Source organism: Hypomesus transpacificus, chromosome 11 (genome assembly GCF_021917145.1).
Source record: "Hypomesus transpacificus isolate Combined female chromosome 11, fHypTra1, whole genome shotgun sequence".
In the NCBI taxonomy this organism is placed as follows: Eukaryota; Metazoa; Chordata; class Actinopteri; order Osmeriformes; family Osmeridae; genus Hypomesus; species Hypomesus transpacificus.
Genome location: NC_061070.1, coordinates 1,653,010 through 1,680,964, shown reverse-complemented (window position 1 = coordinate 1,680,964; position 27,955 = coordinate 1,653,010). Strand labels below are relative to the sequence as shown.

Sequence of the window (27,955 nt, the reverse complement as noted above, 5' to 3'; positions counted from 1 at the left end):
TATAACATGATTTCATGAATATATATTCACATGGACACATTTTACATCCATTCATGATCGAGTACAAGTTTGGAGAATGTACACATGGCATTGCTGTTAGTGTACACACACACACTTTGGTGTTAAAACATCACATACAGAGGCAGACTCGTCTCTGCGGCAGGAAGACACCACCTGCTGTAAGCTAACTTGTCCTGCTGTCTGTTAGCTCTATGCTCAATTAATATACGTTGATTCACACACTCGGACTGTTGGGCCAGGTCAGGTACATAGGTCCCTAGCCCAGACGGCTTCCCATTCCATCGGTAAAAAAACAGTCAGTGTAAAACAGAAATGCTATTATCACAGTTCTGTGCCCCACCCAGTCACACTGGACCGACCAACACATTCTCTAGCAGTGACCACCCACTCATACAGGTCCACATACATTCTCCTCCTCCCACCCAGAAACAAAAGTGAAATCACTGTTTCCATCGATTCCTCAGTCCTTCCTACACACACACACGCGTACATTTGCATAAACCCTCAGTAACTCTAAGAATGTGATCTTTACAGCTTGACTAGTGAGTAACCCTAGCCCCACTAGCCCTGCTATTCCATCTTCACTTATCCAATACCTCTCTCCATTTCTCCCTCCCTCCCTCACTTCATTCTTACTTCCCTTCTTTTCTCTGCTCCCTCCACCCCTCTCCCTCCCTACTATATTTCGAAGCATGGATGACAAACTGCTCCAATGTCCTCGATTGCCCCGGTCTGGCAGAGAGAGGAGCGGTTTGCAGGGTCTCTGGAATTCGTCCAGTGGAGGAGGAGGAGCAGGAGAAAGAGTCTCCATGGTTCAGCCTAAGGAGGTGCAGGTCTGGAGCAGGAGGAAAAGCAGGAGGAAGAGGGGGAGCAGCAGGAGGAGTCTGGTCCTAGCGGCCCTTGTTCTTCTTGGTGCTTCCCTGCAGGATACATTACATTTACATTTAGTCACTAAGCAGACGTTCTTATCCAGAGCGACTTACAGTAAGTACAGGGACATTACCCCCGAGGCAAGTAGGGTGAAGTTCCTTGCCCAAGGACACAACGTCATTTTCATTGGCCGGCCAGGAATTGAACCGGCAACCTTCTGATTAATAGCCCGATTCACTAACCTGCTCACCCATCTGACCCCCTATATACAGATGGGTCAGGGGTCAGACAGCACACAAGAAGTGTGTTTCCTAGGTAACATCAGATGCTAAGATACTTTCGGCAGGAGGTTCTCATCACCAGCTTCCCAGTGGGAGGAGCCCTGGGCAGAGGAACGGGGCTAAGGTCGTACCTTGTTCCCCAGTTTGAGCGTGTCGATCTCTTCCCTCTGCTTGCTAAGCGTCTCGTTCATGCTGCACAGATGGTCGCTCATCATGCTCAGCTGCTCCTCGTAGCTGCGCTTGGTGGTGGACAGCTCATCCTGCAGGAACAAGGGGGGGACGGGGACAGGTAATACTACCGTATTTTACGGAAAATAGGCCGCATTTTCTATAAGCCACATCCCACCAGAATGGGAACTTTGTAAATTGGAGTCTAGGCCGCACTGGAATATAGGCCGGCTGTTTATTTACCCAGCAACACTTTTACATCGGACAGCTTGCATAGCCTTCTAACTAGACAACATTCCCACATTCCCAATCAGGGTGAACACTCAAATTATCTACACTACAGACCATAGCATTACACATATCAAAACAAAACTAACACAACAATAGAACTCGGAACAACGCTTATCTGACTAAGCTAACGCTCTTAGCTTCGTAGCTTTTCAGCTTGCCGCGGGCATTCTGGGTACCATAGGATAGTCGCTACAATACCATAACTTGTTTAAGGAGAGCCTTGCCATTCCCTATTAAGCTCCATTGTACCGAATTTGGCTGCAGTTCCTCCAGAGTTCCACTGGGGGTGATCGCGAGCGAGTGCATGTTGAATGGGAGTCTATGGAGTTAAACGGCTAAATTTGTCTCTTACGTCTAAATGTCGTTGAGAAATCTCTGATTTGATTGTAGTTTTTTTTGCCCATAACACGCTAGCATTCTGCTAACGAATGCTGATTGGTTAGTGAAGGACTGACTACGTCCAGAGATCCCGCTTGATGGCATACGAAGCAGAATCAGAATGTCAGAGCATTAGCAACATTAGCAACAACATTAACAAGCCAAAACTCTTTTCTAGCATGTGTATTGACAGGGAGAGCCTAACCTGTCAGCTGTGTTGTCGATGCCTTGAGAGAAAAAAGGAAGTGACCAGAGCTTGCCGTCAAGCAGTAGCTCTGGTCGTACGATGTGTATGACGTCAATGACATTTTCAAAGGCTTTTTAGAACAGAAAGGCGACTTTAAAATAATCTAACAGCCAACAGTGTTTTTTTTTTTGCCTCCCCTTTCAAATTACTATACAAAAAATTATATCCTGCGAAATCCTGCGGATTTGGAGGGGTACCGCTCATAGACATCCATTCATTCTGCACTCGCTCGTTAGCGCCCTCACATGGAACTGCTACCAGTTCAGAACCCGGAAGTTTCCCGAGAGTGGCAGTTCTCCCTATATTAGACATTCTCTGAGAATACCAAGCAATACACGAGTATAGGCGATCTTACAGCAATGTGTAACACACTTCGGTTGTGGATAGTATGTCCATAAATAAACCTCACAAGTCACTCATTTAGTGGAAAAATCCATTGTTGTCTACAGCATTAATTTATATATTGTATAAGTTTAGCTAGCTTGCAAATCTTGAGGATAGCCTACAGTAGCAGACCTTTCTTTGTTCAACGGACAAGGGTGTTTTGTCCCTCGGAGTTGCCGTAGGAATGATGCTGACGTAAGCATTACATGAGGTCAATGAGGGCTGTTCCAATGGCGATGTCAAAAAGAGCAATGGGAAAATACAAGTTGTGAAAAGAGACCGTGTCCGTGTCTTATTGTCCACGACCATATACAATTATATCTAAAACTAACCTACAAAGAGCTCGGTTACATTACCGAAGGTGAATTAGCCACTGTCGTTAGCGATGCTAACTAACGCTGTTTGATTTACTGAAATTATTATGAAATGTTATGTTCTACTAGCCATTTGTAAATAATTCCTCTTTCAAGTAATAAGCCCCTGTTGAAGTGTTGAGCATTAAATTAGCTGCATGGTCTGTAGATATCTTGGGACAAAGCCACTTTTTTGTTCTAAAATGGCTATAAGCCGCTTCGAAAAGTAAGCCGTACAACTACAAGAAAACTGTAAAATCGTGGTACAGGCCGCGGCTTTATTAAAAAAAAATATGGTACTTGTTCCGGGAGTCCAAAAACACAATGACACTCATTGAGTGACTTGTTGCACTTGTTGATTAGTTTTTAACTGATTTAACTACTTGTACTCGCCTTAAATTATATTATTGTTACTTGCTTTCCTACAGGTACACTCTCGCACTTTTGAGGTTCATTTTTAATTTGTAATTTGTTTAGCTACATGCTCTTATCTTTCTTCCTATTGGCACTTATTAGCTTTTTCACAATGTATGCTTCATGTTTTGGCTCCCCACAATGTTTTTGGGGCTATCTCGTTGTTTATGATCAATGACATGCACTTTTGTAAAGCTCTCTCTTGGAAGTCGCTTTGGATAAAATCATCTGCTAAATGAAAATGAATAAATGTACATGGAATAGCAGGGGGACAGTTCATCCTGCAGGAATGGGGGGGGGACAGCTACTACATGGAACAGCAGGGGGACAGTTCATCCTGCAGGAATGGGGGGGGGACAGCTACTACATGGAACAGCAGGGGGACAGTTCATCCTGCAGGAATGGGGGGGACAGCTACTACATGGAATAGCAGGGGGACAGTTCATCCTGCAGGAATGGGGGGGGGACAGCTACTACATGGAACAGCAGGGGGACAGTTCATCCTGCAGGAATGGGGGGGGGACAGCTACTACATGGAACAGCAGGGGGACAGTTCATCCTGCAGGAATGGGGGGGGGACAGCTACTACATGGAACAGCTCATCCTGCAGGAATGGGGGGGGACAGGTACTACATGGAACAGCAGGGGGCTCAGGCACTAGATGGAACAGCAGGGGGATAGGTGCTAGATGGAACAGCAGGGGATCAACTACAGTGTTGTTGTTGTTTACCTGCAGCCGTGTGATGTTCTGATTGGCCAGTCGGACCTCCTCCGCCAGGGCCTCCCGTGTCTTCTCTGCGATGGCCAGACGCTTGGCAAGGGCCCGGCACTGGAGACAACACACATGTTATACACCACACACACGTTGCACACCACACACACACATTACACACCCCACACACACACGTTACACACACACACACATTACACACCACACACATTACACACCACACACATTACACACCACACACACAGTGGCGGTCCTAGAACATTGTGCGCCTAGGGGGGAAGAAATCTTGTGCCGCCCCCTACCCCGTCGGCCCCCTCCGACAGCCCACGGAATGAGCACCGCTACTACCTGGCGGCGGCAAACGAAGGAAAATGCTGCACGGCACCGTCTCAGCAAGCAGGGGTGCCTGCAGCTGCCTGAAGGGGGTGCCAATATGCCAATTCCACACAAACTGAAATGATAAATACGAGAAAACCCTGGAGAGATTTATTTAGCTGCCCGGGCGGCTGCCCGGAGAATGTTCCGTCGAGTAAATTCCTGTGCGCAAAGCACTTTGTTCAGAAACATAAGTGCAGACTTTTTGAAGTGCAGACATGAATGAATCTACGTGTTTACTTCATCTCCACAGAATGTATTTATTTAAATAAACAAGTTGAGAAATAATGTCACTTGTTTTCAAAAGCCATTGGTTAATTGACATAAAATAAGGCCTTAGAAACTAAGGAGAGCATCTAGACAAGTTACAATCAATGATGGCGTATCCGTTCTTTGACAACCCTGTCAGTGAAGGTGCTCAGATTATACAAAGAGTGTTTATCCCACCAGCCCCAAAGGTCTTCAGAGACTGAAGTAATGCTTCCCTGACCAGTATCTGTGGAAGCGGTATAGGTTCAGCAGGCCCAGCATAGTTTATCTAGATAGATTTTATTGTCATTCTTAAATATATATATATATATAAAGAATAACTCTTAAAGGATGGAAATGAACACATAAGAGCAGCCTACCATCTTTCGTAGAAAGTAGTAGAAAGGAGAGTAGTAGACAATAATAGTCGAAAGGAGGGTAGTAGGCCGCGTCTATGTAGGTAGGCCTAGACTGTGTAGTCTGCTGGAATCACACACAAGGAAGCAAGCTCACTGTAGCCAAGCCTTGACCACTGTTCAGTCTCTCTGCATCTCTGTGTGTCTTTGCATGTGGGACATTCTTGAACAGGGTTGGTGACTTAAAAAGGTTTAGCAAAGGCAACCATGCCAGGAAATATGAAGGGTATACCTTGCTCCAAAGCAGTACCTGAATATTATCATAATTTTTCCAGGTCATCTTGAAACACAAATAATCAAGGAGACTTTATATTCAATTGTATAAAGCATTTTCATTGTTTAAAGTAGCCTATATGTTGACAAGTCTCTATATTACTTCATCCTCTCCTTCTGGCTTCCCCAATATTATAGATGCCGTAGACTGTCCCCATGGGTGTATCCAGGTCCACTGGAAGACTCAGGGGGTGACTGCCTGGTGCCCCCCAAAAAAGCGTTTCTAAAATGCCCTCTAGAGTGGCAAAAATTTGACCAAGTGCCCTATTGTCTGCCATTCACATTGTGAAATATGCTTGAGTGCCCAGGGTGCCCCTTAATGTAATAAATTATAGTGTGCCCTATATCAATTTCAAAACATGTCTTAAGGAGTTCCTTTATAGTAGAGAAAATGTGGTGCAGTACCCTATAAGGAGCCCTTACAATGGTCTATATTTGACTGTTCCAGTGCCCTTACTTCCAATGGAAAAGGGTGCTGTTATGAAGTGCCCTTTATAGTGACCCCTACATGACAGTGTCCCAAATGGTGCCCTTTGCAAATAAGACGATTAGATGTTATGCCCAACAGTCTCCCCTACAATGTACTCGGGGTGTCGTCCCATTCCCTTGTTACACTGGTGAGAGCCCATGTCGTGCAATAGCAGCCCTTTAAAAAGGTTCGCCCCTGCCCTTCAAACAGCAAGTCTGCCACTGTCCAAGCCATAGATATATATAAACACTAGATGTCTCGTCCGCGTTGCCGGCCAACGGAGTCGAACGTCCGCACATGGTGGCCATCTTGCTACAGTGAACTCACTCACCCATAACATTGGGTTGGTGCTACATGTAATTTTTAAATAACCATAACTTGCTCAATTTTCAACCGATTTTTAAACGGTTTGGTTTGTTATCAACGTCAGAGATGTAGCTATGCCAATACATACTTATGAATAATTATGTAATACAAAAATAAATAGACTTGAAGTATGCAGTGGAACTGCATCACTGTAGCAAGATGGCCACCATGTGCGGACGTTCTAGACTCCGCCGTAAGACATCTAGTGTTTATATATATATGGTCCAAGCCCCCTCTGAATCTGTGGAGGCAGACTATGTTAATTGTAAATCTGGAAATAATGGGGCAGCTGTCCATACACTGTCAACCAGAATAGTAATAATTGGATTTGGATTAAATATGCATGCGTAGTATAATAATTATATATTCTTAGTCATGCTAAGCAATTTGAAATGACTGTTCTGCCAAGCAAAGTGTGCTACAGTTTGGGTCACATTCAGATCTGAAAGTTTGTGCTGGATCTGTGCAATAATACTTATATCAGTGAATCCCCATTTTAGTCATGGTTATCTTTCCCTTTTATCTTAAAGCTCAGCATTTAGCCTATCCGTTAATAAATGTGTGTGACAAAGTTATTTTAAAGTAATTTATTAATTTAGTTCAAAATGAGAAGACAAAAACAGTATTAGCCCACATCAAGTGTAATTAGGAGTGCAGAGGAGTCAGGTGGCTGAGCGGTGGGGAATCGGGCTGGTAATCTGAAGGTCGCCAGTTCGATTCCCGGCTGAGCCAAATGACGTTGTGTACTTGGGCAAGGCACTTCACCCTACTTGCCTCAGGTGAATGTCCCTGTACTTACTGTAAGTCGCTCTGGATAAAAGCGTCTGCTAAATGTAAATGTAAATTAACCATGGCCGTCTTCAGTGTTTTGAATTTTATGCTACAATTTTCAATTGCTGCCACAATCTTTTTGGGGTTATTTTTCTCAATCTCCTGTTGAGAATATCGGCCATAGGCTACTGCCAGAACGGTTTCAGACAGCTCCTCAAATTACACAGTACTAGGCCTAAATGCATATAGTTATGTTAAGTAGATTTGGTAGCCCTACAATTTACGCTAGTTGTCTCCCTCGCTGTGTTAATTGTGGCAACATTGCCCTTTTTGGGGACAACTCAGAAAAAACTCACAAAATCAATTAACGCTGCTGAAATAACACCACTCTGCTGGTTTAGGCTTTGCTTTTTGCGACAAAACTCCTCTTTTCGACGATCGGCTGATCCGGGCTGCATAGTCTAAAGGCCGATGAAGGGTTCTCCGTTTTGCAAAAAACTGACACAAGGGAACGCCCTCGTCTACGTGGAACGCCCTCTCTGTGAGCCCCCGGAGAGCTTGACGTGCACCTCCTGAATTTCCAAACAATCCGTTGTAATTTCGGATTGTTACAGATACCCCCTTGGCTGTGATTGGTCTGTATTAAGAACCGCTTGCGTCAGGGGCGGGGTTGCCGTGACCAACAAGACGAACAGAATCCTTTGACCGACATTGGTGTAAGTTTTTAAATTTTAGCTAAATAGTACATGTAAATCAGCATCTGAATAAAAATGTGACGAGAAATGGGCAGTGTAGTTGCTGAAAATGTGCTTATTTTATTGATGAAATGGCTCATTTCTAAATTTGCTCCGACTTTTCAATAACCTAGGTAAATAAACACTCGACGACGACTTCTACACAAAGATGGTTTCTCTAAGGTCGTCTTTGACAAAAAAAACATTGCGCCACCTACTCTTCTAGCTGTGAATTGTTTTCAGCACCCACAGCCTAAGGAGAACCATAAACAAAGTCTATCCGTCCGTATCCGCCCGCCCATCCGTAAACAGAGTCGGACTAGCATATTGCGGATTTAAGATTATTGAGGTCTAGCTTGACTTAGCGTTGCCTGTTAGTGGAATGGAACGTTAGTGGAACGGCTTGACGCTTAAGTCTAAGTTGACTTTTACTCAAGAGAGACTTATTCGTGGTTGCACGACTTGTGTTAGCGACGTTGATGGAACACGCCCCAGATGTCCTCACATGTATGGTAAACTAACGTGTGTGTGTGTGTGTGAGTGAGTCTTACCTCAGCATGGAGGTGGACAGCCTTGCTGTCTGACAGCTGCAGCTGTGAGGTCAGCTCTGACACCCTCACCATGTAGTGGCTCTTAATCAGCTGCTCTCTGCTGGCCTCATCCCCGACCTACACGCATGCACACACACAGTGCATGAGAAAGAAGGCTTGTATGACTGAGGAGTGTGTGCTCTTGTGTGTGTGTGTGTGAGTGCATGAGTGTGTGAGCGAGTAAGTGTGTGTCATACCTCATCGTTTATGGGCGTAGTGGTCAGCATGCCAACCTGCTGACAGACAATACAGTAAAACATGCTCTGCTGTGATGGCTAGATTACTTAGATAAACAGCCAGGAAGAGAGAGAGAAAGAGAGAGAAAGAGAGAGAGGACGTACAAGACTGGTGGAGAGCGTGGCTTCCCTCCCTGCTCCCTTCTCCTCCTGCTCCTCCTCCTCCTGGCGTCCCAGGCCGGGGGTTCCGGGGGGCCCGGAGGCAGGGCCCCCCAGGGCGGAGCAGAGCTGGGCCTGCAGCTCTGAGATGCGCTGGTTCTCTTTCTCCAGCCTCACCCGGCCCAGCTGGGCCTCCAGGAGCCAGTGCTCCTTCTCCTGCTCCAGACGAGCTATCTTCTCCTGGCCCTGATGCACCTGAGGGCAGGAGAGGAGGAGGAGGAGAGGGGAGAGAAGAAAGGTGTGAGAGAAGAGAGGAGGAGGAGGGGTGAAAAAGAAAGGTGTGAGAGAAGAGAGGAGGAGAGGGGAGAGAGAAGAGAAAAGGAAGTGAGAGTAAGGGGGGGAGACGGAGAAGAGAGGAGGGATGAGAGACGAGAAAAAGAGTGAGACAGTGTGTATGTATGTGTGTATGTAGGTGTGTATGTATGTGTGTGTGTGTGTATGTATGTGTGTACCTGCTGTGTGAGACCCTCCCTGCTCTCTGTGGAGGAGGTCAGGATGTGGCGGTTGGACAGAGCCTCCTTGTACGGCACAGACTCTGGCCTAGGCTGGACACACACACACACACACACACACACACACACACACACTACAGGTTATATGTGCTGATCTGTCTGTGAGACTGCTACACACAATCTGATTGGTTCTGCTGCTACACAGAATCTGATTGGTTCTGACCTTCCTGATGGTCAACATGTAAGCGGCTGCCCTCCTCTTGTTTCCCAGCATGCTCTCTGCCTGCAGGGGGCTGAGGGTGCACGCACCACCCTTTGGCCCGTACCCTGGAGACGCCGTGAAGAAGTCCAGGTTGTTACTGAAGAAGGTCGCCACCTGGAGGGAGGAGCACAGGGACTCTTAATATTTATACACAGTGACTGTAGGGACTCTTTATATTTATATACAGTGACTGTAGGGGCTCTTTATATTTATATACAGTGACTGTAGGGACTCTTTATATTTATATACAGTGACTGTAGGGGCTCTTTATATTTATATACAGTGACTGTAGGGACTCTTTATATTTATATACAGTGACAGTAGGGACTCTTTATATTTATATACAGTGACTGTAGGGACTCTTTATATTTATATACAGTGACTGTAGGGGCTCTTTATATTTATATACAGTGACAGTAGGGACTCTTTATATTTATATACAGTGACTGTAGGGACTCTTTATATTTATATACAGTGACAGTAGGGGCTCTTTATATTTATATACAGTGACTGTAGGGACTCTTTATATTTATATACAGTGACAGTAGGGGCTCTTTATATTTATATACAGTGACTGTAGGGGCTCTTTATATTTATATACAGTGACAGTAAGGGCTCTTTATATTTATACACAGTGACAGTAGGGACTCTTTATATTTATATACAGTGACTGTAGGGACTTGTTATATTTATATACAGTGACTGTAGGGACTCTTTATATTTATATACAGTGACAGTAGGGACTCTTTATATTTATATACAGTGACTGTAGGGACTCTTTATATTTATATACAGTGACTGTAGGGGCTCTTTATATTTATATACAGTGACAGTAGGGACTCTTTATATTTATATACAGTGACTGTAGGGACTCTTTATATTTATATACAGTGACAGTAGGGGCTCTTTATATTTATATACAGTGACTGTAGGGACTCTTTATATTTATATACAGTGACAGTAGGGGCTCTTTATATTTATATACAGTGACTGTAGGGGCTCTTTATATTTATATACAGTGACAGTAAGGGCTCTTTATATTTATACACAGTGACAGTAGGGACTCTTTATATTTATATACAGTGACTGTAGGGACTTGTTATATTTATATACAGTGACTGTAGGGACTCTTTATATTTATATACAGTGACAGTAGGGACTCTTTATATTTATATGGTATGCTTTATGATTGTAGAGTAGCAGTGATCCAAAGTGTTCCCTTCTCTGGTGGGGCATTTGATGAATTGTCTGTACTTAGGGAGTTCTTGAGTGAGATGGGGAGGAGAGTGTGTGTACCTTGGAGGAGGTGATGGTGAGGGAGGAGAATGTGTGTACCTTGGAGGAGGTGATGGTGAGGGAGTGTGTGTGTACCTTGGAGGAGGTGATGGTGAGGGAGTGTGTGTACCTTGGAGGAGGTGATGGTGAGGGAGGAGAGTGTGTACCTTGGAGGAGGTGATGGTGAGGGAGTGTGTGTACCTTGGAGGAGGTGATGGTGAGGGAGGAGTGTGTGTGTGTACCTTGGAGGAGGTGATGGTGAGGGAGGAGTGTGTGTGTGTACCTTGGAGGAGGTGATGGTAAGGGAGGGGCGTGTGTGTAACTTGGAGGAGGTGATGGTGAGGGAGGAGAGTGTGTGTACCTTGGAGGAGGTGATGGTGAGGGAGGGGAGTGTGTGTACCTTGGAGGAGGTGATGGTGAGGGAGGGGAGTGTGTGTACCTTGGAGGAGGTGATGGTGAGGGAGGAGTGTGTGTACCTTGGAGGAGGTGATGGTGAGGGAGTGAGTGTACCTTGGAGGAGGTGATGGTGAGGGAGGGGAGTGTGTGTACCTTGGAGGAGGTGATGGTGAGGGAGGAGTGTGTGTACCTTGGAGGAGGTGATGGTGAGGGAGGGGAGTGTGTGTACCTTGGAGGAGGTGATGGTGAGGGAGGGGAGTGTGTGTACCTTGGAGGAGGTGATGGTGAGGGAGGGGAGTGTGTGTACCTTGGAGGAGGTGATGTTGAGGGAGGGGAGTGTGTGTACCTTGGAGGAGGTGATGGTGAGGGAGGGGAGTGTGTGTACCTTGGAGGAGGTGATGGTGAGGGAGGGGAGTGTGTGTACCTTGGAGGAGGTGATGGTGAGGGAGGGGAGTGTGTGTACCTTGGAGGAGGTGATGGTGAGGGAGGAGTGTGTGTACCTTGGAGGAGGTGATGGTGAGGGAGTGTGTGTACCTTGGAGGAGGTGATGGTGAGGGAGGAGAGTGTGTGTACCTTGGAGGAGGTGATGGTGAGGGAGGAGAGTGTGTGTACCTTGGAGGAGGTGATGGTGAGGGAGGAGAGTGTGTGTACCTTGGAGGAGGTGATGGTGAGGGAGGAGAGTGTGTACCTTGGAGGAGGTGATGGTGAGGGAGGAGTGTGTGTACCTTGGAGGAGGTGATGGTGAGGGAGGAGAGTGTGTACCTTGGAGGAGGTGATGGTGAGGGAGGGAAGTGTGTGTACCTTGGAGGAGGTGATGGTGAGGGAGGAGTGTGTGTGTACCTTGGAGGAGGTGATGGTGAGGGAGTGTGTGTACCTTGGAGGAGGTGATGGTGAGGGAGGGGAGTGTGTGTACCTTGGAGGAGGTGATGGTGAGGGAGGACTGTGTGTACCTTGGAGGAGGTGATGGTGAGGGAGGAGAGTGTGTGTACCTTGGAGGAGGTGATGGTGAGGGAGGAGAGTGTGTGTACCTTGGAGGAGGTGATGGTGAGGGAGGAGTGTGTGTACCTTGGAGGAGGTGATGGTGAGGGAGTGTGTGTACCTTGGAGGAGGTGATGGTGAGGGAGTGTGTGTACCTTGGAGGAGGTGATGGTGAGGGAGTGTGTGTACCTTGGAGGAGGTGATGGTGAGGGAGTGTGTGTACCTTGGAGGAGGTGATGGTGAGGGAGGAGAGTGTGTGTACCTTGGAGGAGGTGATGGTGAGGGAGGAGAGTGTGTACCTTGGAGGAGGTGATGGTGAGGGAGGAGTGTGTGTACCTTGGAGGAGGTGATGGTGAGGGAGGAGTGTGTGTACCTTGGAGGAGGTGATGGTGAGGGAGTGTGTGTACCTTGGAGGAGGTGATGGTGAGGGAGGAGTGTGTGTACCTTGGAGGAGGTGATGGTGAGGGAGGAGTGTGTGTACCTTGGAGGAGGTGATGGTGAGGGAGTGTGTGTACCTTGGAGGAGGTGATGGTGAGGGAGGAGTGTGTGTACCTTGGAGGAGGTGATGGTGAGGGAGGAGAGTGTGTGTACCTTGGAGGAGCTGATGGTGAGGGAGGAGAGTGTGTGTACCTTGGAGGAGGTGATGGTGAGGGAGGAGTGTGTGTACCTTGGAGGAGGTGATGGTGAGGGAGTGTGTGTACCTTGGAGGAGGTGATGGTGAGGGAGTGTGTGTACCTTGGAGGAGGTGATGGTGAGGGAGGAGTGTGTCTACCTTGGAGGAGGTGATGGTGAGGGAGGAGAGTGTGTGTACCTTGGAGGAGGTGATGGTGAGGGAGTGTGTGTACCTTGGAGGAGGTGATGGTGAGGGAGTGTGTGTACCTTGGAGGAGGTGATGGTGAGGGAGGAGTGTGTGTACCTTGGAGGAGGTGATGGTGAGGGAGGAGTGTGTGTACCTTGGAGGAGGTGATGGTGAGGGAGGAGAGTGTGTGTACCTTGGAGGAGCTGATAGTGAGGGAGGAGAGTGTGTGTACCTTGGAGGAGCTGATGGTGAGGGAGGAGAGTGTGTGTACCTTGGAGGAGCTGATGGTGAGGGAGGAGTGTGTGTACCTTGGAGGAGGTGATGGTGAGGGAGGAGTGTGTGTACCTTGGAGGAGGTGATGGTGAGGGAGGAGTGTGTCTACCTTGGAGGAGGTGATGGTGAGGGAGGAGTGTGTGTACCTTGGAGGAGGTGATGGTGAGGGAGTGTGTGTACCTTGGAGGAGGTGATGGTGAGGGAGGAGAGTGTGTGTACCTTGGAGGAGCTGATGGTGAGGGAGGAGTGTGTGTACCTTGGAGGAGGTGATGGTGAGGGAGGAGTGTGTGTACCTTGGAGGAGGTGATGGTGAGGGAGGAGAGTGTGTACCTTGGAGGAGGTGATGGTGAGGGAGTGTGTGTACCTTGGAGGAGGTGATGGTGAGGGAGTGTGTGTACCTTGGAGGAGGTGATGGTGAGGGAGTGTGTGTGTACCTTGGAGGAGGTGATGGTGAGGGAGGAAAGTGTGTACCTTGGAGGAGGTGATGGTGAGGGAGGACAGGGAGGAGAGGAGACACTCTGAGGTGGTTCGCAGCTTCTGGGAGACGCTGGGAAGACCCTCTTCCAGACTGGCCTTCTGACTGTAGTGCTGAGAAAGTTCTGACACACAAACACGCACAAACACGCACGCATTAGATCAACCAAGTTGGACAAGCAGTACCTTACTTTATATCCTATTATAGAAATATTTCAAACTGTTAACATTTAATTGAATAAACATTACGTTTAATGCAGGGGTGTTCAATCCTGGTCCTCGAGAGCTCCTGTCCTGCATGTTTTAGATGTTTCCCTTCTCCAGTACACTTGATTCAAATGAATGGTCATTACCCGGCTTCCACAGAGCTTGATAACAAACCCATTCATTTAAATGAGGTGTGCTGGAGCAGGGAAACATCTAAAACATGCAGGACAGTGGCCCTCGAGGACCAGGATTGAACACCCCTGGTTTAATTAATTCAAATGATCTTAACTTGTCACTTGTAATGACATCTTTCCCTAAACTGTTTGTATAGTGCTGTGTAAAGTACTGTGTATAGTGCTGTGTAAAGTACTGTAACCGGTACACTGATACCAAGTTGGTATTCAAAAACAAAAAACTGTACAACATTCTGAAGTTAGGGTCATACAAGGTCTACCCAGTACCCATGCAGAGTTGGGAATCTCAGACACTGACAAGCACAGTGTTGTCAAAAAGATCTCACCAGAAGTCGCAAGTGGCCCTCTGAAAGTCTCTACATTTGTCGCTAGTAGCTAGTTTCGCTTTAGATTCGGGAAGGCAAAAAGTCACTGAATTTAGCGACAAAGTTGTTCAATTGGCAACACTGGACAAGCATAAGACGCCGGCATGGCAACAAGCAGCTGCTGCTGTGTGGGCTCCACTTACACCTGTCCTCTTCTCATTCTCTCTCCCCCTCAAGGGCACCTCAGGGTTGAAGTAAGTGTTGTGTTGGAGTACAGTAAGTGTTGTTTTGGAGTACAGTAAGTGTTGTGTTGGAGTACAGTAAGTGTTGTGTAATTGGCTCACCCTGGAGGGCGTCATGGAGACTGTGCAGAGCAGCCGCCAGTTGAGTGAACGCTGCAGAACAGCTGCTCTGAGGCACGGCCTGCTCCCTCTGAGCTGCACACACGCACACACACACACACACACACACAGAGACACACACACAGAAACACACACACACAGACAATCACACACAGAGACACACACACACAGAGAAACACACACACACATATGCCATAATATTGAAACATATCTTTAAATCCCAGAGTCTAGAAGAAAATTATATTGAACAACTAGACCTGTTTACTGATGTAGATATATATACCTACTAGAGTGATGTAAAACAACTACACCCCTACACTGATGTAGCAACCCTCTACAATGCGAGTAAATCACTCGGAAATGCGATCACTGCTAGGCGACTAAAAAGTATCTTTAATCAGCCAATGGATAGTAAATTGTTCAATTTCACTCGCCTGTGACTGAGTTAGAGGCAAATAATACGTTTAGCGCAGATTTCAATGACGCACCTTTGCCTGACTGCGAGTTAACATGATTGGCTGCTATGACAACAGATGTACAATTAATTATTCTCCTGCTGCTCAATAACGAATAACGGAGATTGCCAAAGTAACGGAAAGTTGCTCGATTTGTCGCTCGACGCTAGATAAGATTTGTTGTCGCTAGGGAAGATAAAACGCTACCACTGCCAAACATTTAATAGTTATTTTGGTTATCAAGACAATTTAAGATTACTGCTAATCAGCTATGCCAACTGCGAAAGAGCCTTCAGTGACCAAAATAAAATAAAATCAGATGTCCGCAGCAGTCTCACATCCTCATGCCTTTCAAACCGGATCTTCATTTAAACAGAAGGCCAGAGTTTCAGCAGTATGATCCATCATCAGCTGTGGAGAGGTGGCTGAAGTCAAGTGGCAAGAGAAAGCCATTTGCTACAAAATTGTAGATTAAATCCATATGCATTTGATGTAAAAAGTCTGGCGAGTAAAATAAAAAAAATTACGCGCCAATGGCGACTCAAGCTTCATTGTGTTCGTAGAGGGTTGTGTAGACAATGACTGATGTAGATATAGACTAATCTAGATATAGACTAACTATAGACTAACTAAACTGAAATAGAGCAGACAGACTTGCAGGGCAGGATGATATAGATCTAGAGCATACAGACTTACAGGGCAGGGTAATATAGATCTAGAACATAGAGACTTACAGGGCAGGGCCAGCAGGGTGATGTAGCTCTGCAGCTTCAGGAAGATGGCCGTGACCCTGGTCAGGTCTCTCTGCAGATCCTGGTTCTTAGAGGAGAGAGCTGGAGGACACAGAGACACCTCACATTCCTCCTGCAGGCTGCACACAGGAAGCAGGGTCACACAACCACACACAGACACACATAGACATACAAACACACACACAAACTCCTGACCTCTTGAGCTGGTAAGGTAGAATCTTCTGGAGGAAGTGTGTGTATGATGAGAAGTGATCTGCAAATTCCTTCAGCTTCCCCACAGTTTCCTGTCAATCAAACACAGCACACTTCAGCCTGTCAATCAAACACAGCACAGTTCAGGGACCTGGGACGGTACATTCAGCGGTATAATGACCTCCATCCTCCTCCTCACCCCCCCCCACCCTCACCAGTACAGTGACCGTGTCCTCTGTGATGCTGTGGTGCAGTTGCAGCAGTCCGTCCTCTAGGGGGCGTACATACGCCGCGTTCTCATGCAGGTACAGGGAGAACTGCAGGGGGAAAGGGCTGCAAGTTAAATCACAGCGGGTCTGGGCTCGGGAGTCTGGGCTCGGGAGTCTGGGCTTGGGATTTTGCTAACCCTCTGGTTGAGTGGGGAGATGGGCTGGATGGAGGAGTCCAGGGGATAGATGTGCAGTCTCTGCTCGGTGTAGGAGTGGAAGTTCAGCAGAGCAGCAACCAGGTCCTTGACCAGCAACAAAGCCTGACCAGCCACATCCCTCGCCTTTAACTGGAGGAGGAAGAGCAAGAGGAGGAGAGAAGAGAAAAGGTGGAAGAGAGAAGGAGAGGAAGGGAGAGGAGAGGAGGTGGAGGAGAGGACAAGTGGAGAAGGGGAGGAGGTGGAGCGAGAAGTTAGGATTAGTAAGTAACTGTATCAGTGTTAGGACACTAGTGATGGTCTAGTAGTGTTGGTCTCACCTGGTGCCGCCGGTTGTGTGGAGGAACATTTAAACTGTTGAAGTGATGATACTCTGGAGAGGAAGAAGAACACAGTACATTTCTCCAGGTGGATGTGAGGGTTAGAAGAGCCTTACAGATGTATTGTATAAACTACAGGGCCCTATATACATACTGTATAGACCAATTATCACCCTACATCACACAACTGTCAAGCAGGCTCAACTGCGCATGTCGGTTGCAAAAGACAAACTTCTCCCCGGTCTATTACACTTGGCGTGTCGATCAGGTCATCATATATCTCTGGCCACTGGATTGCAGGGCTTGATATTAACTTTTTGAGGCTCGTGCCCTTTGGACAAATACATTTACGTTTCACTTGTCTATGCACAAAAGTCACTTGACCCCGATACCCTTAAATAGCCTGACCAAGAGATCGGACAAAACTAGACTGGCTAACGGAGGTCGCATTCTCAGTCCTTCTGGTGTAGAATGTAGTGAAATACAACATTGTGCACACTGCCAGTGAGCGAGTCTGACTGAGGCTAACGTCAAAACAGTGTAACGGGATGCAGTCTCACTCAGATTGCCAGTTTAAACAAATCAGAAAAACAATCGGACCAGCTGGCTAAAAGCAGAATTCCCATATCTCTTGAAAGCTGCCCTGCTCGACTTTTTTAATGTAAAATTGACTGTAAAACTGTAAAATGATGAACTTTGTGACATGACGTGAAGACATGGTTGCCGCTCGACTATGCGGTCTGTACCGGGCGACATTCTCACTCAAATTTCAAGACCTTCGTGACCCAAATCAAAATTCTGATGCGACAGATTAATGGGTAATGGCTTTCTCTTTTAAAGGCTGTCCTCCTCGACCTTTTTGGTCGTTTAAATCTAACTATTTGTATTATCCGTGTGGTCCTTTTGCCATTTAAAATGCTATCCTTTCCCAGTTTTCTGGAGCCACATTGCGCGCGCATCCCGAATGTTTACAAACAAATAATTGGTCTATACAACACAACAGAAGAAAGGAGTGCGGCTTGCTTACGGGTGTCGTTGAAGGGCACCTTCTCCTGGATCACACTGCTGTTCTCCTGCACCTGTCTGCTCAGCTCCACCTGGCACCCACTCAGCTGCTGCTGGCTGCAGGGGCACAGTACACCCACGTCTGTCCAGGTGTGTGTGTGTCCAGGTGTGTGTGTCCAGGTGCGTGTGTACAGGTGTGTGTGTCCAGGTGCGTGTGTCCAAGTGTTTGTGTCCAGGCGTGTGTGTACAGCTGCGTGTGTCCAGGTGTGTGTGTCCAGGTGTGTGTGCTCACCACTCCTCCGCCCGGGCCCTGCACTCCCGGGCCTCTCTCTCCAGGTTGTGAGCCCTGAGCTCCAGGCGTGCGGTCTCCTGGGCCAGCCGGTCTTCTCCAAGGGCACACCTGGCACTGAGCCCTTCCAGCTGGGCCTCCGCCCGCTCACGCTCCTGCTGCAGCTCCTCCACAAGCGCCTCCAGCTGGGCCAGCTGATGCCGGTGCTGCTCCCCCGCCTCGTAGAACTGGGAAAGGACCAGGAACCAGGGACCAGAACCAGGACACACTGTTTATGGCCTCCGATCCCCTCCTCTTCTCCTCCCTGCCCCTCTTCAGTCCCCCTCCCCAATCTCCCCTGTCCCTTTTTCCCTGCTCCCCTTCTCACCTCCTCCTCTTCTCCCTCTCCCCTCCTCAGTCCCCTTCCCCAATCTCCCCTGTCCCCCTCTCCCCTCCACCCTGTCCCCCTCTCCCCTCCACCCTGCCCCCCTTTCCCCTCCTCCCTGTCCCCCTCTCCCCTCCACCCTGCCCCCCTTTCCCCTCCTCCCTGTCCCCTTCTCCCCTCCACCCTGTCCCCCTCTCCCCTCCTCCCTGCCCCCCCTCTCCCCTCCTTCTCTACTCCCTCTCCCCTCCCCAATCTCCCCTGTCCCTCTCTCCCCTCCTCCCTGGCCCCCTCTCACCTCCCTCCTCTCTTCCCTCTCCCCTCCTCAGTCCCCCTCCCCAATCTCCCCTGTCCCTCTCCCCTCCTCCTCTCCCCTCAACCCTGTGCCCCTCTCCCCTCCTCCCTGTCACCCTTTCCCTGTCCCCCTCTCCCCTCAACCCTGTGCCCCTCTCCCCTCCTCCCTGTCACCCTTTCCCTGTCCCCCTCTCCCCTCAACCCTGTGCCCCTCTCCCCTCCTCCCTGTCCCCCTCTCCCCCTCACCTGAATGTGCAGTCTCTCGTTCTCCTCGATCTTCTTCTGCAGGTCTTCATCAAACACACTCTGGGTTTGACCCTGCTGGGAAGGAGAGTCTCCTTTACCCTGCTGAGACACAGTGGAGGCTGTATACACCCTTTACCCTGAGACAGGAGGTACAGGCTGTATACTACACCAGCCAACTTTAGTCAAGTTCTTTTGTGCAGCTGCTAAATGCTAATGCTGTAAGTCACTCTGGATAAGAGCGTCTGCTAAAATAAATGACTAAATGTAATGCTAATTGTAAACAGCCTGCCAGCCATTCCTTCCTCCCATCCTCTTCTAGGGCATTCACATGTGCCCCAGCTCTGACACCCGCCCCCACCTTGGTCTTCCTGCCCCCCCCCCGGGCCTCGCCAACAGACAGCTCCTCCTGTAGCAGCTCCACCCTCCTGGTCAACTGCTGGTTCCTGAAGCTCAGACTGTCCATCTCCTGCTCCGCCTTCCTGAGGCTCTGCTCCCTCTGCTTCACCTGGTCCTGGGGGGGGGTTACATTTACATTTATTCATTTAGCAGACGCTTTTATCCAAAGCGACTTCCAAGAGAGAGCTTTACAAAGTGCATAGGTCACTGATAATAACAACAAGATAGACCCAAAGCATTGCAGGTGGCCAAAAACAGAAGTACACATTGTGAACAACCAAAAATAAGTGCTAGGGTTATGAAAAAACACAACAAAAACCACAGATAAGATTACCGTATGAGTACAGGACCGATAAGCAGTATCGGTAACAGTAAAACTGTTCAAATCTAAACGATACCCATACATAGTCAGGGGTGAGTGTGTCAGGGTCAGGGGTGAGTGTGTCAGGAGTGAGTGTGTCAGGGGTGAGTGTGTCAGGGGTGAGTGTGTCGGGGGTGAGTGTGTCAGGAGTGAGTGTGTCAGGGTCAGGGGTGAGTGTGTCAGGGTCAGGGGTGAGTGTGTCAGGAGTGAGTGTGTCAGGGTCAGGGGTGAGTGTGTCAGGGTCAGGGGTGAGTGTGTCAGGGTCAGGAGTGAGTGTGTCAGGGTCAGGGGTGAGTGTGTCAGGGTCAGGGGTGAGTGTGTCAGGGTCAGGGGTGAGTGTGTCAGGGTCAGGGGTGAGTGTGTCAGGGTCAGGAGTGAGTGTGTCAGGGTCAGGGGTGAGTGTGTCAGGGTCAGGGGTGAGTGTGTCAGGGTCAGGGGCGAGTGTGTCAGGGTCAGGGGTGAGTGAGCTACCTTTAGAGCCGTGGAGCTGGCCTGTTCATCCACCACAGCCTTCTTCAGGACCTGGTTCTGGGCCCTGAGCTGGGCCAGAGGAGAGACATGAGGCCTTCACAGCAGATGATCCCTGCATTCCTACTGTAAGTACTCTCATCTTCCGAAAAAACGTACCTGTACGTTTATTTTTTTTACCCGAAAAATCCACCCGGTACATTCTTATTTTGGACAGTAGGTTTATTTTTTGGGGGGAAAATCAAGACATAATTTTAGAAAATTCCATGCATTTTTTTCGGAATTTGAACTCTTTGATGTGAAAACGTTAGCTACCTTAGCTAGCTAGCTACTGGCAAGTAGCTTACATTAGCCAACGACATTAGCTACCAACTGGTTGTCAGTGCAAGCTAGTAAATGTTAGCCAGAGCCTCATTATGGCTCGGATGTTAGCTCTAGCTACTGTACACTCACATTACGGTTCCCATTCAGCACACCAGCATGACAGTCACAACCTATACACAACGACCCTCTCATCGTCAAATAGAAATCCCAGGGCATTTACTTTTTTATATTTTGCAAAATCAAGTACAGTAGATACTTTGAAGGTGGAACTAGTACTGGTGCAAGTTCAGGATTGTATGCCGCACAAGACGCGGAATATGAGGTGCTGCGAGATGATGTCATTAGAAATATCACAGCACCTGCAATTGTGCTGCGCGGCAGTCGTGTCTACTATAAGTTTGTTGAGGTACCGTATACCAGTAGTCATGGCATGTTTGTTATTTGACAGATTTGTAACTATGTATTTCCAAGCTAGAGGCATTGAAGTATTTTCCTAGCAATGCTTTATTTGGTAGTGGTTGTCATGTTGACTGTAGTCTGTTTAAGGAAAAGTGATAGTACTAGTACATGTATGTTTGTAACTACACAGCCTCTTTTTTTACTTTGTAATAACTAAGTATGTCCAGTGGTTTTCATGTTATGTTGCAGTCATGTTGACTGTAAGTTTTTGAGGAAAACTACCATATATTTGTAACAGCTAGGGATGGGACATATGGCACTGACGCATCGATGCTTGTGTCGCAAAACCAGTACGCACAGTTTGGAAAAAGTGGTTTGGAGCTTGTGTGAAAAGTAGTGATGTGTCGTTCGTGAACGATTCGTTCATTTTGAACGAATCCTTATAAGGACTCGGGAGTAACGAGTCCTCTCAACGAGTGATTCGTTCATTTCCCGACTCGGTCTTTCTACGAGTCTTTGGATCATTTTTCACGTGACCTGCATAGGCTCTGTAGCTAGAGGAAACGAACGATTCGTTCCTTTCCCGACTCGGTCTTTCTACGAGTCTTTGGATCATTTTTCACGTGACCTGCATAGGCTCTGTAGCTAGAGGAAACGAACGATTCGTTCCTTTCCCGACTCGGTCTTTCTACGAGTCTTTGGATCATTTTTCACGTGACCTGCATAGGCTCTGTAGCTAGAGGAAACGAATGATTAGTTCCTTCCCCGACTCGGTCTTTCTACGAGTCTTTGGATCCTTTTTTCACGTGACCCGCATTGTATTTTTTAGTAGAGGAAACAGTTTCCTTATTCCCTTTCGCGTGGCCGCTGTTTTAGTAAGACGTGAATGAATGATATTCGCTCAAGTCATCATACTGACTGGTTTTGTTATTTTCACTTTACATTTACACTTACAGTTTAGTGCAGTGTAATTGTTTGACGTGATAATTAAATGCTAGTGTGATAATACATGACCAAATCATACAACCTCATGATACATTATTTTAATGCAGGAATTTATTTTGAAATAGTATTTGCTGGTGCACATGTCATGCACTAACCTACAGTGGACGTATAGGGGCTATACGTCCTTTGCAGTGGACGTATAGCCCCCAACCCCCCCCCCCTGAAATGAACAAATGACTCGAAAAAAGATTCGTTCATTTTACTGAACGAGATTCAAAGAACCGAATCAGCAAAAAGAACCGAACTTCCCATCACTAGTGAAAAGACGATGCCACGTGATTGATGACGTTCAATGCTTCAGACGTCACAAACTGGTTCAAAGTTTTGGCGCACTTCTAAACCTTAGAAGAGGGAAAGAAACCAGTGCTTGTCGTCTTAATAGGAGGTGAACACTACATTGGCAGAAGCGCAAACAGTTATTAATAGAGTACATAGTTATTATTAGAGGACGATTAGAGAATTATCATTAGCAGACGAGAAGAAGGTTATATTAGCATAAGAGTAGTTCAGCAGCAGAAGAGAAGTAGGTTATATTAGCAGAAGAGTATAGTTCATTAGCAGAAGAGTAGTACAGTTGAGAATTATTAGCAGAAGAGCAGAAAATAAAAGACGATAGAGTATGGATGCTACCGGAGTAAGAAAGCGATTCCCCTGAACCCTGTTATGGTACACTGCCTTTTTATATTGCACAAGCACACCCCCACAAGTATTCCCCCGATTCACAATACATATCACAAATGTAAGGAATGAGACAGCTATATAAGCAGAGTGGTTGTGTAAGCTACCGCTCTGTATCAGCAGCCATTTAATACTTCCATACACTTAAGCATTCTACCGCCCTTATACTGTTTGCAGAACATTACAAAGTGTGGTGTAGACCAGTACATCACAGTAAAACATATTTATTGTATGAAAATTACACAGTTCTCAATACACATGTATGGTTTTAATGAATGAATACGAAAATTAGACCATCACGTAGCCTTACAAAAATGAACGACATTGAATAATTAACGAGGCTAAGTACGACAGAAACTACTGGTATATCGCATTCAGTTGGTTTAAATGGCTGCTATAATTTTAGCTGACCACTAGATGTCCCTGTGCTCTCCAATTTCAATGCGCCAATAGTTCGGCTCTTAGGTTCGGAGCAATCCGGAAGAAACCACCAAAGCTTCTCAAGGCATCGTTCGCCCATCCCTAGTAACAGCCTCTTTTTTGAATATTTCTAATAATGATTATGTATTTCCAAACTAGAAGTATTTAAGTTTTTTCCTAGCAATGGTATATTTGCTGTCTATTTCTACTCCTGATTGCAAGTGACAGTAAAAGATGCGCACTTACACTGATAGGAACACATTTTGATCGCATATGGACACAGTTTGCGTGCTGATTTGCCCATTTTCCGGGGGGTACTTTTATTCCAGAGGTACTTTTATTCGGAAGATAAGAGTACTGCACTGTAAGCTCTGTTCTACTGAACTATACTGCAAGTTTGGAAGAGGGGCTCAAAACGGATCTGTGCTCATTCAAGTCCATAGTTACTGGACCCCCCCTTCCTGGACTATGCACTCTACGTTTGAGTCTAATGAGCCTGTTCCTCCCAGAGAGTAAATACAACTTCAGCAGTTTCAGTCAACATAGGTCCATGACTCTGACCACTGAGATACAGTAGGAACTTTGCACATCTGATCTGCATCTTCTGCTGTGCTTTATAAATGGACTATTTGTACATTGCGTTGTATAAAACATCTGATAAATTAACAAAATATCAAAAGAGAATGTATGATAACAGGAAACAGTTGTGCTGGAGGGGGAGGAAGGGCAGAACAGGAAACAGCAGACACCCTGTCAGCTGACTGACACCATAGACCAGGGGTGTCGAACTCCGGTCCTCGAGGGCCGCTGTCCTGCATGTTTTAGATTTTTCCCTGCTCCAACACACCTGATTCAATTAAATGGTTTGTTATAACGACCCTTCATTCAAATCAGGTGAGCTGGATCAGGGAAACATCTAAAACATGCAGGACAGCGGCCCTCGAGGACCGGACTTCGACACCCCTGCCATAGACCCACTCGCTCGACCTCTTCAGGAGACTCATTCAGCTTTTATATGAATTAAAACGAGTCACTCATTTATAGTACTGGTTATTAAAGTGATATAGGGTGTAATAGCCTTGTTTTGCTGACATGAGAACTTGGGGGGGGGGGGGGGGGGGGGGGGGGGGTAGAGGGCATCTTAGGTGACTTCACTGTACAAAGTGATTTGCTCAAGTTTCATATCCATTTTGTTCATATCCATATTGTCCTAACTGCATGTGGCTTACTGTCACCACACGACACCAGTCATTTGTAAGATCTACATCCACTGAGGTAGATCTTGGTCTCGCTATTTTATAAGTATTCTGTAAACCAAAATACTGTCAAAATCCAGACAGACAAAGGGTCTGCACCGAATATCTACCGAATCTAGCTGGTAAATAGCAAACAGTAGTAAACAGTAAATAGTAAACAGCAGCCATTTCTACCTAGAGCTAGTGAAAATAAAAGAGCTAGTCTAGCTAGCTAGATCATATAGGCTAATTATGTCGCTCCAACATCAGCTGGCATTGCTAGCACTTACCTTGGAATACTCCTGGGCCAACTTGCTGTATTTCGCTTGAAGGTCTCCAGCCATTTTTGACAGTACTTCTGCAGGCTGCTTAGCGAGACTGTGATGAACGATAGACGACTAGCTAAGTATGGTATGCTAAGCTAGTTAGTTGCACAGAAATGACAACCGCAGCAAAGAAGATACTTAGCTGGCTGGCTATCTAGCTACCGCTACGTTCCTATGAAAGCAGCAATATCACCGGTATTGATGAGGAAATGCTAAGTGATCATCTGACTACTACAGTATAGCCGGATGTCAACTGATCAGACATCTGCTAGCACTATTGTAGCGTCTGGTCTAGTTGGTTATTTTCTGCTCTGGTCTAAGTAGCTAACTTCTGTGAGTTACAACGCCCAGTCTACACTTGACTTCGCTTCATACAATATAATTTCCCTACAGTAATAGCGTTGAAACGCCAATGTTCAAATTGGTTTCATTTCAAATGTCTGTAGCTTATCCATTATAGCTGTAGACTTAACGGGCGGCTGTCAAAGGCCAGGGCACTGAGTTTGGGTTCAAAGTTCACAAAAATAAAAAATGTAAGACCTGAAAAATATGACCTCTGGCGGCGGGAAGAGCTCATCACTCATTTTACTAACGAAAGCAAGCCATATACAGAGACACGATTTCATCAATGTCTCCCTTCCTGTACTTTGTCGATCCGATCAGAAATATAGAGGTTCTCCAGACAAATACTTGATATTGGTTTATTGTCCAGGACATTCACTGATAGAACAGAACAAAGAACTAGAGGTGAGGAAGTGAGTCTACTGCGAGGGAGCTGTGGGAGAATTGATCATCAGTGTCACAAAAGATGAGTTCAGGCCTTCAAGCATGGTTCACCAGTATTGGCTCTCATGAAATATGCAGAAATAAACATGAAATCAATTATTTTATGAAGTATATGCTTTTAATTGTCCAGATGGCATATCTTTTGAGTGCATCCATGATAGTGCTACGGCCTAGCATGAAATAGTGTGGCTGTTGACTGACACAGGAGAGCAGCATTGTGGGAGAGAGGGAGGCGGGGAAGAGAAGAGATAGAGGGAGGAGGGGGAGAGAAGAGGGGAGATAGAGGGAGGAGGGGAGAGAAGAGGGGAGATAGAGGGAGGAGGGGAGAGAAGAGGGGAGATAGAGGGAGGAGGGGAACCTCCCCCCCTCCCCAGCCAACTCTAACCCAGTACTCCGAAACCCAGGGAACCTCATCCCCTCCCCAGCCAACACTAACCCAGTACTCCTAAACCCAGGGAACCTCAACCCCTCCCCAGCCAACACTAACCCAGTACTCCTAAACCCAGGGAACCTCATCCCCTCCCCAGCCAACACTAACCCAGTACTCCTAAACCCAGGGAACCTCCCCCCTCCCCAAACATCAATTGTACAAAAAAAGCGTCAGGTGGCTTAGCGGTGAGGCAATTGGGCTGGTAATCAGAAGGTTGTCAGTTTGATTCCCTGCTGTGCTTCACCCTACTTGCCTCAGGGGGAATGTCCCTGTACTTACTGTAAGTCGCTCTGGATAAGAGCGTCCGCTAAATGACTAAATGTAAATGCCAAGTACTCATCCACTAGCTTACACTAAGTTACATTTCTTTAAGTTAGCAGATGTTTGTATGCACAAAGAGTAGTGTAATTAATAGTAATAGTGCACAGTGCCTGTGATGCAGTCGATGATTAATATGCCAGTGAAACACATGTATACAGATTCGTTGAACTATAGATAGTGTACAATGCCTGTGATCAAATTGGTGGCACACACAGATTCCTGGAATTATAGATAGTACAGTACCCATGATGCAGATGGTGATGACAGTTGACAGTGACAGTCAGTGGTTTTGGTACCTATATTTCTCAAATCACAATAGAAATTCTGTCAACTCTGAAGTTCTTGTTCAACCTCAACATCATCTATTCTAGCCATTTATGCATTTCTGCATTTAGCAGATGCTTTTATCTAAAGCACATGCACATTATAAAAGCAATTTCTCATTATTTTAAACAAGTTGCCAATGCTCTGGTACATCTATGCAAATGATTATGCTGCCAAAGAAGTGTTTGTTATGTTTATATTAACATTTGTATTTTTACCTTGGTGCTATGCAATGCTATAAAATAGTATTGTATTTGCTGTATCACATTCTCATAAATATGACACAACTGATAAAGACTAAATTCATACAAACATTGTTCCTGTCGCTACATCCATGCCTAGGAAACCGACCAAGAAGGCTTAAGTGGTAGGAATAGTGCCCATGTGATGCGCAGTTGTGATTATAATGTCATAGTTGATTTGATGTTGAGTTTTGTGCACATTTGTAATGTGCAGGTAGTTTTGACATCAGTAAACACATTAATGTATGTAACATTAATTAAGCTTAGAGACTGTTGCTCTTGTTGGTTAGTGGTAGCTGATTTAAACTGTTGTATTTTATTTTAGTTAATCTTATTTTTACTGTTGCTTGCTTTTCTACAGGTACACTTGCACTTAGAGATTCATGTTGTTTAATTGTAACTTGCTTCACTACATGCTTTTATGGTTTTTCCCTTTGGCACTTTTTGGTTGTTCACAACGTGTGCTTCTTGTTTTGGCTACCTGCAATGCTTTGGGGCTATCTTGTTGTTATTATCAGTGACCTATGCACTTCGTAAAGCTCTCTCTTGGAAGTCGCTTTGGATAAAAATGTCTGCTAAATGAATAAATGTAACAGAATCCACAGATTTTTATTAAAAGTATCCACTTTATATTGTTGTTCTGTTAGCTAGGCCAGCCTTTCATACATACAGGATAAAGGAAACCCTTTGAAAGCAGCTGATTCGATGTTATGCTAGCAGTCACCACTGAACTAGTTGTAGTAAATAAAATGTCTCCAATGATCAATTAATACCATATCCAAAAAGAACAGTTCAATCATTGTAGTGTTTTCAATATCTTCATTAAAAACCATAATTATAATATATCTAATCTTAATGTATACTAATATGTTTTCCACCCAGTTGTTAATTCCAGAACACATTAAGCTTCTATAAACACACACTGTCAGTGGCTCCAGCTCTGTGTGGTTGCTTGGTAACTGTTGGCGTGGCGTGGTTGCTAAGGTGGTAGGGGAGAAAGGGAAGGTGCAGCTCAGATTTCTAGTTGAATGAAGCCAGTTAGTGAAGGGAGGAGGCTGGGGAGGGAGGAGGCTGGGGAAGGAGGAGGCTGGGGAGGGAGGAAGCTGGGGAGGGAGGAGGCTGGGGAGGGAGGAGAATGAGGAGGGAGGAG

General features: G+C 46.4%; 1 protein-coding gene across 4 annotated transcripts; it reads right to left on the bottom strand.

Annotated features, from left to right (window-relative positions):
• Positions 1-25,211, bottom strand: ppp1r21 (protein phosphatase 1, regulatory subunit 21). Of its 4 annotated transcripts, none has more exons than XM_047029384.1 (21): positions 24,667-25,211; positions 20,319-20,387; positions 19,449-19,601; positions 19,091-19,192; positions 18,193-18,416; positions 17,923-18,017; positions 16,896-16,948; positions 16,558-16,707; positions 16,367-16,468; positions 16,155-16,243; positions 15,942-16,078; positions 14,735-14,827; positions 13,682-13,809; positions 9,451-9,603; positions 9,228-9,320; positions 8,722-8,970; positions 8,578-8,616; positions 8,342-8,458; positions 4,138-4,236; positions 1,304-1,432; positions 1-941 (listed from the first exon to the last, which is right to left on the bottom strand). In XM_047029384.1, the coding sequence occupies exons 1-21, from the start codon at positions 24,718-24,720 to the stop codon at positions 912-914; spliced, it is 2,358 nt and encodes a 785-aa protein (XP_046885340.1). In that variant the 5' UTR covers positions 24,721-25,211; the 3' UTR covers positions 1-911. The 4 variants fall into 4 exon arrangements, with proteins under 4 accessions (XP_046885340.1, XP_046885341.1, XP_046885342.1 ...); XM_047029385.1 differs by having other exon boundaries at positions 8,578-8,613; XM_047029386.1 differs by having other exon boundaries at positions 19,091-19,189.
• Between the last annotated feature and the right edge of the window lie 2,744 nt (positions 25,212-27,955).

Excerpts from the sequence above, each read along its gene's own strand:
- ppp1r21 (XM_047029384.1), bottom strand. The coding sequence starts at position 24,720 with ATGGCTGGAGACCTTCAAGCGAAATACAGCAAGTTGGCCCAGGAGTAT. Across the intron at positions 16,244-16,366 it reads AGGACACGGTCACTGTACTG|GAAACTGTGGGGAAGCTGAA; the intron begins GTGAGGGTGGGG and ends TTTGATTGACAG. Across the intron at positions 8,971-9,227 it reads GGGAGGGTCTCACACAGCAG|GTGCATCAGGGCCAGGAGAA; the intron begins GTACACACATAC and ends TCCTGCCCTCAG.